Consider the following 13,750-nt stretch of genomic DNA (forward strand, 5'->3'; position numbering starts at 1 on the left):
TCAGAGACAATATGAAACCATTTAAAATGAGCCATGTTTTTGTTGCAGCCTTCCCATGAATTACTGTTCTCAACGTTGAACTCTTGATTTAGTTTTTTTTTTTCCCCTTCTGACAATGAAATATTTGTCTTTGTTTCACAGATGGGCAAGGGCACTATAAAAATAGAATGTTATTTCACAGAAATTTTGCTGTATTTGGTAGATGTTCATTTGAAATTGCTGGAGATTTTGGGCTAAATTTGATGTGTGCTGAATGAGTGAATAAAAGAATGAGTGAATGAACAAGTGCATATTATTAAACACTAATGCATGTGACACATTTTAATAGGTACTTTCACATATACTCTGTTTTGTAATCTGCATAGTAATCCTGTTACTCATCTGCTGTGGTTTGATAACCTTCTTCCCTCTTTCAGTGGATGAGTGAATTAGCAATGAGCCTGAGTGACCAAATCAGAGTCACTCAGCAAGTGTCAGCACCAAGAACTGAAACCCAAGCTATAGATGTTACTCTTTCAACATCACAATTTGACAAAACAGTTGATAACCAATTATGACCTAAGATTTTTTTTTTATTATTTTTTATTTGCATTTTGCTGCCAAAGAAATTCCTACAGGTATCTTACGGTATGATTTGCAGTTGCTCTCTTTAATAGCAGAAATGCAAAACTGATAACCATGTTATATGTAGAAGTCAGCATACCACACTGCCATACTGGAGCTGAGGGCAGTTATGATTGGTGCATCATCTGGTCTTCAATTGCAGTCTTGCACCTTACAATGAGGGCACTGAAGGCAGGGTGATAGTTGGTCAACTGAACACAGCTTAGAGTCAACTGGGAAGAGTCTCCATGTGTGACTGTGCAGATCGGGTTTGCTTGTGGGCATGTCTGCGGGGTTGTTTTGATTGCCTCAGATGATGTGGGAAGACACCTGCCTACATGTAGGTGGCAACTTTCCCTAGTGTGGGGTCCTCTACTGTTTCAGGGTAGAGAGAGATAGCTAAGCACTAGGTGTGCGTGTGTCTGTTTTCTCTCTGACCTAGGATATGATGTGACTAGCCTAGAGTTCCTGCCTTGACTTCCCCACAATCATAGACACTAATCTGGAATTATAACCTGAATAAATCTCTTCTTCCTTCCCCAGATTCTATTTGTCAGATATTTTATTATAACAGCAATGGAAGCAGAACAGATGGATGAAGGACAAAGATCTATACCAGTTTTGCTGATGTCCAAGTGGAAGCAGATTGGCTGCATTGTTCCTCAATGAATTAGTTATTGCCTGTTCATTTATTGGCCAAACATTCTACTCTATAGAAAGACAACTTAAGGAAAGATTGAGCAAATATGTTATATGAAACACATGTAAAAGACAACTAATTAAAATGACTGGTCTAGAGATATCTACACTGGATTCAGAGAAGTAGCAAGGCTCTTTTTTTATTTTATTAATTTATTCATATTACATCTCAATGGTTATCCCATCCCTTGTATCCTCCCATTCCTCCCTCCTTCCCATTTTCCCCTTACTCCCCTTCCCTATGACTGTGACTGAGGGGGACCTCCTCCCCCTGTACGTGCTTATAGGGTATCAAGTCTCTTCTTGGTAGCAACAGACTCTTATATCAGAGAGCACCAAGAGCTCAAGGTATGAAGCTACGAGGGATATCAGGCTTAGTTTGCTTGAGACTGGACAAGATGCTAAGTGAGATGGTGTGTCAATCGGAAGGAGGACATGGGCATACTGAGAAACGTTCTAAATAGAGACACTGGAGACATGGACTTATTTGGCAAGTGTAATGGGTTTATTTCTTTCTTTTAACTTATTGAAAGAAATATTAGGAAATCAATAAAATGCATAGCATAAGATAGGTAAGGCTGAAAAATATGTCCTAATACATCTTCTCATTTCAACCTTCCTGAGACCCTCATTACCATGCTGCAGAACAGAGAATGACAGTTTGGGGAATTTAACTATATCAATCAAGTATTTGTATGGACTTTAAATACAATTATTAACACTATGGTCTTTCCTACTGTTCTGAATTTTAAGAAATGTATTGAATTAATTTATATTTTTTTGATAAAATGACCTTCATTACATATTTCAGGGCAGTCCACAATAAAAGACACTTTGTTTATATCACTTGCTTAATTAATTGTATGAAAACATTTCTAGGAAAGATTTAAATGCAATAAGTGGACTTCTATTTGAGACATAGAAGAGAAGAGAATGGAGTTACAGACTGAAACCATGTGGTTATGGGTAAATTCTATTGTGTCTGATGGCCCTGGAGCTTGCTTTCTGAACTGCTCACGTTTCCTGGCAAGGTCAGGCACATTTGGTGTGATATTGCCATAGACTCTGCAATGTGGGGATTTCAGGGAGGAAGCTGCTGAAATAGTCTGTATTATAGAAAAGGAATGAAAATTGTCAGAATGGGTCCATAGGTCGCCATATTTGCCTTCAAATCCTAGTTCTATTATCTGACTAAGCTGTAGGCTACTATGTTACTTCTCTCAGTCTGCTCTCCTTTCTCCCTCTAACCAGACTGTTATTGTACACTCACTAGGATGAGGTTAGCTAGGACATCCTTTAGCTGACAGTTATGTAAGTAAGAAGATATAATTATTGTTGCTGTTTTCTGAAGTGAAGTTTTTTTTGTTTGTTTGTTTTTGTTTTTGTTTGGTTTGGTTTCTGATTTTTTTCAAGACAGCGTTTCTCTGTATAGCCTTGACTATCCTGGACTCACTTTGCAGACCAGGCTGGCCTCAAACTCACAGCAATCCACCTGCCTCTGCCTCCCGAGTGCTGGGATTGAAGGCGTGCGCCACCACCGCCCAGCTTGAAGTGAAGTTTTAAGAATGGCTCTATATCCAGAATTTTCCCATTTTTGCATGAGAGGAATACCATGCCCCGAATAGGGGCTGCTCTTCTGTCTTTGGAACGGCATGCACTACAGGAACAGGTAAGCTGTTAAGGATGTTCAACACAGGAGATGAATATACGTGATCGAAAGTCATTAAAATATTTTCATCAGTTGCTTCACTTTGCCAAATTTTGGTATGGAAAGTTATTTATTCTTTCCATGATACAGATTTCTCCTTTGGTAAGATTGAGTGAGTGTAATAATAAAATAGGCTAATGAGCATACAGTATTTAGGACAGTGCTCTATTGACAAAAGTTTGTCTAAAGAAAGAAGTCCGCATTTGTAGTATTTGCCAGAGTACGAGGTATAAATGTTCTTCTTAATTGATCCCAAACTACCAGTAATGGTGTCACTGAATGGGGAATTAGGAGGTCACATAATCAACTCTATTGAACAGGATTTGGCTCCAGCACACTGCTGAATTCAGAACAGAGCACAGAACAAGCACTATGTTAGTTCCTATAAAATAGAAAATGCCATAGAAACATGTATTTGCTGGATACGTCACTGCAAAGAAGTAGATTCCTACATTTCCTTTATATCTGGGGGCCTAAAGAAATGGCTCAGAGGTTTCAAGCACTGACTGCTCTTCCAGAGGACCTGGAAGGTGGATCTTACAGAGGATCCTAAGGTGAGAGTGCCTCAATTTTGTAACCATTGTTGTTACTGACTGTAACTGTGCAGTGCATTGTCATGGACACAGACCCCCACATTCTCTCAAACTTTCAATTTACTGTAGAACTATTATTGAGAGATGAAAACTAAGAAAAAAGCATTTATCAAATGTCTCTAAACATATGACATATAAAAAGAAATATGTGTGTGTGTTTATTGAGAGATGTGTGTAGATAAACAAATTTTTCTTGGTGGAAGCATAAAAGATAAAATAAATAAAATACATGTTTTGCTTCATATTTTGTCATCTGGCCTTATCAATCTGAACCAGCACAAACTACAAAATGGGATATAACGTGAGTGTAGCATCCCTTAATGCTGCCCTAGAATAGGAGGTCAGTCTTAACTTGGCAAATTCATCAGGGAAAGACTGTTAGATATTATTGGCTCATCACAATATAGAGCATACAATACTTTTGGGGTGTTTGAAATCCAAATTATAGGCTAATGAATAAGAGGAATATTGTACAACATTTTTAGAATCTATTCTCCCTCGGAAAATACAGCCACAATTACAGGCACTCTGTAGGTGGAATCGCTCACACACGCACAGTTTACAGCAAGGAAGGGGGAAATGCTAAGGCATATATCTCACCCATTAATAGAGCCTTAAGACTACCCAAAATGTCTAGCAGTGTTTTCCTAGGATATTTAAGAGTGACACACAGATCTCAGTAGCCCCACTCTGCACTGGTATGAATACCATAGTCTAAGCCACGGTGGTTCTCTTCAGTTAGACCCAGGTTTAACTCCTGGTGAATCCCCTGTGGCTTTTTGTCCATACTTGATTCCATACTGACTTTTTTGCCAATGTTCTTCGTTTCTTAGGCAGAAGTCAGATTTCCCTTTGGGGGGCAGGGAGGGTGTGATTACATACTGCTCTTTCTTGACCTCCTCTTTGCCTAAGGAATGAGGATGTAATGTTGCCCAGGAATGGTGTTTTTTGTTAATATCCAAAGAAGTCTATAGAGTTTAGTGTGCACTAACTTCAGGAAGGAGAATTAGTTACCTTAAATAAGGAGTGGTAAATGACAGCTTCTAAGATGCTGCATTTGGCCTCGTAACCGCAGACATGAGTGAGGCTGCTTTTTAACTATCTCTGATCAGCTTTCTTTGAACCTAAGTTTCATGCCTTCTGATTGTATGGCATGAGCAAGTGATAGACTGATCTCTAATGCCCACCACAAGATTTGCAAGCAGAGGGCAGAGTCACTGCCCTCTTCTGAGCCTTTGCCCTGGAGGAGATGGCTAGCTGTTCACTTTGTTCTTACTTCGAACTCTGATGTCTCTTTGCTCTTTCCTTCGACCATCTGTGAGGAATGGTGCCAGGCACCCAGGTGGTGCTAAGAGTGTGCTACATTTACCCACTTCTGCCCCTTACACTTCCTACCACTTTCTAAAACTTCCTGAAGCTATTTTGCAGATGTGTAAGCCGTTTGCTAACTTTCAAAAAAAAAAAAAAAAAAAAAAAAAAAAAAACTTTTTGCAATTTTCACACACTCAGTTATAAAAAACCAAACCAAACCAGCCAAAACAATAAAGCATCTATTGGTCCTATCTCTCATTCATGCTTCTGGAACAGCATAGATACTTCTGTGGCTTCTGGGAGTCACTAAACATCTAAGTGGGGGCGGGGCGGAGGGAGTAGCGGAATGTCCTTCCTTTTTTAATTTGAAAAATAAAATGTCATCAGCAGATAAAGGATTGGTTCTGAAATCCTTTTTACCCCAGAGAACGAGTGGATTCCATGACCCAGAAGACATTAACTAGCAAAATTGTTTGGAGCTTAATATTACACCAGATCTCTTTGCTGGCCACTTTCCCCTCCCCCATCCTCACTAGCTCTTCTATGGGGGTGGGGAGGCCAGTCCCTCCGCTGCTGGGCGCTGTCTTCCTCTTCCCAGGAACTCAGCATCTGAGTTTGTCCACTCTGAGGCAGCAGTAGTAATGGGGGGCTTGTGTGGCCTCGGGGTCACATCGCTTGGGGATGGACACTCGCATAAGCCAGGGACTTCTTGGTGGTACCCAGCGCGCCGCCAGGCTGGCGAGCCAGCAAGCCTCCCTTCCCTCCCTCTCCCCGCCCCTCCCTCCCACCTCTCTGGGCCAGTGATCCCCACGGTGACTCTGGATTGCAGCAGCCAGCCACTGGCTTCTTACCAAATTGGGAACTGCATTATGGCTTTTTCTTCTTCTTTTTTCTTTCTTTCTTCTTTTTTTAAAATTTCCTTCAGAGGGAATAATCTCAGCCCCCTTCAGCTTGCTTGACAATCTAGTGTGACTGGGGCGAGTAGGCGGGCACATCCTTTTACATGCTAATATTGCCCCACCTCCTTTGAACCCTCGTCAAAGCGCCTTGCTTCCTTTTATTTTGATTTATTTATATGTATATTATTTTATCTCCTTCAGTTTCCTTATATTGAAGAACCTTTCTTTGCTCCCTGTCCCTTCCCCCACCCCTCGTTTTCCGCGGAAGACAGACCCTGAGACGCACTGTACTTGCGGGCAGCAGTGCTTTCACCTAGGCTCCGGGATGGCTGTACTAGGCGCAGGGGGCAGCGGTCACCGCTGCCGCTCGGTCTAGGCTGTCTAGGCTGTCGCTCCGAACACTGGGTGAGCACCAAGTTCGGTTCCCCCAAGAAGCTGCCACTGCCGCAGCCCGAAAGGAATGTCCCCTGTTCTTAAGGACCCTGACTGTTTTACACCAATGATTTGCCACTGCAAAGTTGCTTGCACCAACAACACTTTGTCGTTGATGTTTGGATGCAAGGTAGGACAAGGGATTCATGTCTTATTTTAATGCATGCTGGCCTCCCTGGGGGAGAGCAAACAATTTCTTTTGTTGTTTGTTTATGTATCTGCCTGTTAGGAGACTAACCGGCACTCTGTTACTGCTCTGTCCACTCGATGAGCCGGCTGGGGTTTGGAGCCAGGAAAGCCCAGAGATTTTTTTTTTCCAGTGGACGTTGTTGGCATGAGAGCGAGGCGGTGACAGGACCCTGTATGGAGCACACAGAAGCTGCAAGCGCTCTTGAAAAGAGGGCGCCTTAGATATCTCTGTGCTTGGGATTTATTCGTGCTTTTAGCTAGGGATTAGCTCCTGGGCAATGCTTTGTATCCTCCTGAAAGCATCAGACTGACTCCTACCCACTGAACTGGGGCCACGGGCTAGAATAGCTGGGATCATAGAAGTTCTCCAGACAAAACTGAGCGGCTTGGTTTGCAATGAGCTTTTTCCAAAGGCAAGAGGCTTATGGCTACTTCAGACAGAAAGTCTAGAGATATATTTATGTAGTCCTCCTCAGTTTTAGGATTGTCTTCGCTTTTACACAATCCATTTGAAATCAACAAGCCAAAATGTTTACCAAGAGGTGGCACGGGCACAGTTCTTCAGGAAGTTTGCAGCAAATAACCGCCCTATCCCAGAGTTTTGTAAGGATGCTCAGTGTCAGAAATAAATGAAGGTTGAAGGGTTTTAAAAACAGGTTACCACCCAGGGCTCCTTGTCTGACAGGATTTATTATAGCTTTCTTATTGGCCATGGTGGGCTCTACCTGAACTTGCTGCTGTTTGCAAAGACGTTGCCCATGAGTGGTCTCAGTACCAGTTCTTTGCTCCCCAGGGTTTTGAGCTCTTAATTATGGGGACAACTTGGTGGGTTTATTCAGCTGTTTTAATAGATCATGTCTTGTGTCTGCTCTGATGATTACCTAAAGGGAAGTGTGTCCGGAAGAGGGGATACTTTATCTGAAGTAAATGAAATTGTACACCTGTAAGGGAATGCAAACCACATGATCCCCTCTCTTTGAAAAGATACACCCGAAGACTGAATGGGACAGTTGCTAAAGTTAGTGAAGCATACACACTCCACTTCACTCACAGGCGGCGTAATAGGGAAACTGAGAGGTAACTGCCTGATACTGGCTCGAGAGTCTAATCTTTTCTTGGAGCTTCAGGTTATCTTGTATGAAGCAAGAAAAGCAGGTGAGTGAATGTTTGAGAATCCCCTCCATACACACACCCCAGCATTCCCAGATATCATCTTGTATAAAAGTTTAAATGAATGCCATTTATTTTTGTCGTTTTGAGTGTGTTTAACAATTTTAGAGTCAGCCTTAAAATATAACATATTAAATGATGGTGTGGATTTAAAAAAAAAAAAACCCTCAGGTATGTCTTTGATCACTGGAGCATTGTGTGTTTGTCACTGGCATGATGTGTGAGAGAATAGAACCCTATAACTAGTTTGCCCTCACTCTACACAACTTACGGCCCCTTTGTGTGCTACTACACATTCTCTGCTAACTGTACATCTTAGCACTGGGCACCAGTTAAAATCCATTATCGCAAACTTATGAACACTGCTTTGCAGTGCTAAATACTTATTAACACGGAAAGGCGACTTTCTTGGTGAAGACAATCACGCACAAGCTGAACTAATCAAACATGATGAGACATTGCTGTGAGAATTGTTGACTATACACGCACCCAAGTGGCCTAGCTCACACCTGAAGACATTTCTCTATGCTGTTATGTTTTTCCTGATTTTTCAAACCATATTGGAAGAAATTGTTTTAATTATAATCACCTTTTAAAGCGGCTAGGTAATTACATTAATTTAACATCTTTTTGGTTCTATTTCCTCTAATGTTCTGGTGTAACAAGTTCACTCTGACATTCATGTAAACAGAATAAAACATCCAAATCAAGTGGACTTAGTCCTTTGAAAACTATATTAATTCAATAAAAATGAACTAAACTTTTAGAGAGTCCATCACATTCTATATTGTCAATTATTTAAATATGAGAATTCTCAAAAGTTCTATAGTGTAGTATTATAATATATTGTGACTATGCTTCTAAGGTGATTAATTGCAGGCTGGTCAATGTAAGACTTCCACTTTGGAGTCTTGAATAAAAAAATATCACTAGTGCATTATACACTTGCTTTCCTCAGCGAAGTTTTCAACCTTAACTAGCAGATAATAATACAATACAGTGTGAAAAACTTTCTGTCAAATAGTGGGTTTCAAAAGCAGATTTCACTGGTGATATATGTATCCATCCTCAAGTCTTAGTTTTATTCTCAGATAAAATAGCAACAGTACTAATTACATGATTACACATTCCTATATCATTAATGTAGAATAAAGTTTAAATACGATGCACACTGTGTTTAATATGTATGTATTCTTCAAGTGTTTGGTGCTTTCACATGGCTTTGGCTATTTTACTAGCTTCATGAAGAACAGTACTCAGACCTTCTTCTGAAAGAGAAAACACTTTCCACTGTGCAGTTGTTCTTTTCATGCCTAGGTTGGCATGAAACATTACACTCCCCGAAGTTACATTACTCTAGGCTAACTGTTCATGTGCAGGAACTACTGATGTGTTGATAGAACATCCACAAAATGAAGTGTATGAAAGCTAACAACACCCCACTATCATTATTTCATCCAATTATCAAATACTCAGCAGGCAACAAATACCGACTCTTGGCCTTTATGGTTTCAATGTTAAATGATAAAGCATACTACTATCTTACTTATAATATTGATTTAAGGAAAATATGTAAATATTATTCCAGTTGAATTTTTAAGCATTTGAAGTACAATTTAAATAATTTTGAAAAAAATAAGAGAGACACATATGCTAATTAGGAGTTTACAGAAATCCTACACTGTATGAAAATAAGAATAGAATGTATATTTATTCTATTTCCTGGAAGATACTTAACATGGCAATGCTTAAAACCCTGTCTGTTTAGAGTAGATTGTCAGCTTAAAAGTAATACTCAAAGTATTCTTACTAATATATAATTATTTGCAGGACACTGAGTAATTTGTCATCAAAATAGAACCCACAAAATGTTTGATTTTTGTCAACTCTTTCCAGCCCTCTCCTTTCTGCATGCTGGCTATATTTTGGTTTAGTTAGCTAAACTTTATGACTGTATTAGGCTTTGATTCAGCTACTGTGATAGATCTTACACATTGAACCACAAGGATGACACTATGCGGGGAATTTCAAGGCTCTTGAGAGAAGTGACTTGAATCCCTTTCCTAAATTCCAGAATATCCACAGTAGTGTGTCTATAGAGTCCTAAGAAGAACCTTAGCCAAAGAGTACCCTTTGTTTGTGTGTTTTCTGTTAGATGGGTCCTCTGTTTCCCCAATCTATTACTATCACCATGCTGTAGTGTTAGTGGGAATAACTTCCATGGAAAAGGAGGATTTATAGAGAGTTCATTTTTACTTTCTTGTGCTTTTCCATCTAAAAAGACTCAAATGATGAATGTAATTCTGAGGGCTGGCTCATGTGGCTTCCTCTTCTTTATCTAGTCTGTAGAGGTATTGAAAGAATGTTAAGTACCCTTGACCCTAGCCTTTTATTCTCTTTTCTTGTCGCTACCATTTATTTCAGAAGCAAAGCCACACAGTAAGCACAGAATATTTGCTATCTTTCCTAACATTCTAAGATTATTCTTAAACTATCTGTTTCCTGTTTACTGTGCTTTATGGAGTTAAAGAATATAATTGAAATATGACTCATGATAAAAAAGCTGACAGATATGAATGGACATCTTTGAAAAATTTCCAAAGATGATATATTGAAAGGTCTTCAACATAATTTCCCATTAGGAAAGTGCAATTGAAATATCATCCCGAACCAGTCAGGACATTTATTATTAAAAAGACAAGAGGCTAAAAGTGTTGGTGAGATTGTGGAAAAGGGGGCCCCTATATACATACGTCATTGGTAGGTATGTAAATTTGTATAGACATTTTGGAAAATAATTCTTAATATGCTAAAAATTGAACTGCAAGTTGACCTAACAGTATCCTCTTTCATCTCTCTCTCTCTCTCTCTCTCTCTCTCTCTCTCTCTCTCTCTCTCTGTATATATATGCAAGTGTGTATATCTATACACATACACCTACATATATAAGATATAGATAGAGAAATAGATAGATTGGAATAGCCCAATTCTCATGTTTACTATGTATTATTCAGAAGATCTAAGATGCAACAACAAAATAAACCAAGTAAATAGAAAATTTAAGACATACATATATGTGTATATATGATATTTTAAAATTATCATTTGAGTTCTGGTCCCTGACTTTGATTTTTAGGATTTAATCTTACTATGTATTCCAGGCTAGACTTGAAGTGACTATAGAGCACATGCTATATTTGAACTTGCAATTCTCTTGCTTCTGCCTTCAGAGTGCTGGGGCTACAGGTGTTGTGCCACCACATGAAACAAGCCTCTTTTAAGTGTTCTAATACAAACATACCACACTGTAAAATGATGGATATTTTAACACATTCATACTAGTACATTTTAAACAAAATACATTGCACATCGTAATTCTATTTAATTAAAAATGGACAGCCCAAATTTTATGACACTTCAACCTTCCCTCCAATAGGCATTTGTTATTATAACTCAAATTGTTAAGTCATTAACCCCCTAGGCTGAACCATTTGCCTTTAAACATCATCTTTGATGTATTAAGACCGAGAAAAGTTGTAGAAAATGTTTCAAAATCAGATATGCCTTTTAAAACAGTTATTTGGAAACATTTTATAAACTATTCCTCAAAGAACTTAAAAGCTTCATGGGGTGAGAGCAACTCTCCTTTTTTCTATTTGGTGATTCTCCAATAGAAAGAAAAGACTGCAGATCAGGGTGAAATGTGAGAAAGCAGGAAAAGAAGAAATTCAAAGGAAAGGGGAGATGGCCAAGCTTTAATGAATTAAGGAGAGGAGAGAGAATTTAGTTTGATTGACCACATAAGCACTGCCTTGGGTGCCTTACAACTGTTATTATTCCAGTTACCATAGTGATTAGAGAAGTACAGAAATGAGCCAGGGAAAGAAGCAAAACAGAGCAGGTTGAGAGTGAGGCAGGTGATGGGGAGTGAAGGATGAGAAGAAAGGAAAAGAAATCGACTCTGAATCCCCAACCTCTGGAGAAACATCTTAAACATTCTCAAGGTCAGAAGGATGTGTCAGCACTGGCCTGGTGGACAGCTCCCCGGTAACCCTGGGCTTTTCTCTGCTGCTCCTTAATGGGCCTTCTGTTCCTTCTCATTCTATAACATAGAAGTGGACTTGTGTGAATTGAGCCACCATCGTTTATAATAGCGTGATTTTCCCGGGGCATTCAACACAGTCATATCACTATGTATGTGTTTGTTCTTCAATTTGAGTAGTTTGAGTATTTGAGAAGTTTGAGTATTGTAAAGTTCAGCTATTGTGGCACATAGTTTTTTTTTTTTTTTTAATAATAATTCACTAGTTGAAGTAAATTGAATGAAACAAAAAATTGAAAGTGAGAAAAATTTGAACTTAGAATCCCAATAGTTGAGAGATAAAATTGTTAGTAATTTTAGTATATATTTTCACAGTTTCTAGGCACGTTTTTGCTTTCACTGATCAGTGTGTGGCTTTTTTCTTTTTCTTTAAAAAATTTTTTTATTATTAATTTTTTCTTGTTACATCTCAATGATTATCCCATCCCTTATAACCTCCCATTCTTCCCTCCCTCCCATTTTCCCCTTACTCCCCTCCCCTATGTGTGTGAAGAGCTGTCCTCCTAGTACTCAGGGAGTGGCAAGAGGACTACAAGTTTGAGGTAAACAGGTATGACGTCAGCCTGGACTACACAATGAAGGCCTACCTCAGGAGGAAGTACTTGTGTAACTCAGTAGGTCTGCATTTAGATATTTTAACCTGTCATCGGGCTTTGTGAACATATTTTAATAGCTGTATTAATTAGGCACTATTATATTTAAGTATTTATATCATCAACCAATTTGCTACTACAATTTGCTCCTACCATTCCAGGGAATACGCCTTTCTTCTTCTTCTTCTTCTTCTTCTTCTTCTTCTTCTTCTTCTTCTTCTTCTTCTTCTTCTTTTAAGATTTTAAATAATTTCTTTTGAATAGAAAAAGGAAATAAAAAGTATGTTTAACATGCTTTATGATGGCTCTTGTTAAGTTTACTTTAAGGGTGGCTGGATGAATTTGCACAGCAACACATTATTTGGAATTTAAAGCTTTATCCAGGTTTAATATTTCCCCCAAGTTTACAAATTTATGAATAAGAGAAAATCTATTTTATTATCATACAAATAGAATTAAAACTTTGTTGGACTTGAAGTTAATGTAACTCTCTTCGCTATATTGGAGTATCTTACCTTAAAATACGTAAAATTGGAATACAGGTGGTAAACTTTAAACCCCTACCCAGATCTAGGCAATGGTCAGAACATTCTCCACAGTTGAGTGGAGAGTGGGATATGACTTTCTCACATACTCTGGTGCCTCACATTTGACCATGTCTCCTGTAGGGGGAGACCTAGTGGCACTCAGAGGAAGGACAGCAGGTTACCAAGAAGAGACTTGATACCCTCTGAGCATATACAGGGAGAGGTAATCCCCCTCAGGAACAGTCATAGGGGAGGGGAATAATGGAAAAATGAGAGGGAGGGAAGAATGGGAGGATACAAGGGATGGGATAACCATTGAGATGTAACTAGAATAAATTAAAAAAAAAAGCCTCAAATGTTCAAACTGAATGCATTAAAGAGACACATGTTTATAATATCCATTCATTAATTTGCTATTGTTACAACACACACACACACACACACACACACACACACACACAGAGAGAGAGAGAGAGAGAGAGAGAGAGAGAGAATTCTAGCATGTTTTACATACTGTGAAAAAGATGTTACAAACTTCACCTCAATTAGTCTTTACAAGGAGAGGCATGCAACAGGGATTCTTGTGTTATTGCAGGAAAGTGAGCTGTAGACAGTTTAAAATGCATCCAGAATGTCACACAACTCCCTCATAGCAGAGCTAAAGTTTGACTGTAATTACTTTAAATCTTGAGCCTGCCTTCATTTCCAGAACAGCTATAGTACTCTCTCGGATGGGAAGTTCTTTTCTACATATGAACTATAAGTAAATTTCCCATCTAACTGGGAGCCCATGTGAATTTGAATTCAACGCACATTCTCCAGAGGACTCAGACTTAACTGTGTAAGGAGCTAAACCTATTTCTTTCGAGAGGAGTTTGATTCAACAAACCATTTTTCATAGTACTCATGCTCTCATTTTCCACA

At 39.0% G+C, this 13,750-nt stretch overlaps 1 protein-coding gene across 12 annotated transcripts in view; it reads left to right on the top strand.

Annotated features, from left to right (window-relative positions):
* Positions 1-13,750, top strand: part of Dlg2 (discs large MAGUK scaffold protein 2) — a 1,899,378-nt gene that overhangs the window by 735,170 nt on the left and 1,150,458 nt on the right. The window contains exon 1 of one of the 12 annotated variants that reach the window (XM_051148927.1): positions 5,785-6,375. The exons of 10 other annotated variants lie outside the window; for them this stretch is intronic. In XM_051148927.1, coding sequence (XP_051004884.1) covers positions 6,274-6,375 — 102 coding nt within the window. In that variant the 5' untranslated portion in view covers positions 5,785-6,273. Of the gene's footprint in view, positions 1-5,784; positions 6,376-13,750 lie in introns of those variants that run through there. One more of the 12 variants, XM_051148942.1, reaches the window with a different exon arrangement.

This window comes from Acomys russatus, chromosome 7 (genome assembly GCF_903995435.1).
Source record: "Acomys russatus chromosome 7, mAcoRus1.1, whole genome shotgun sequence".
Lineage (NCBI taxonomy): Eukaryota > Metazoa > Chordata > Mammalia > Rodentia > Muridae > Acomys > Acomys russatus.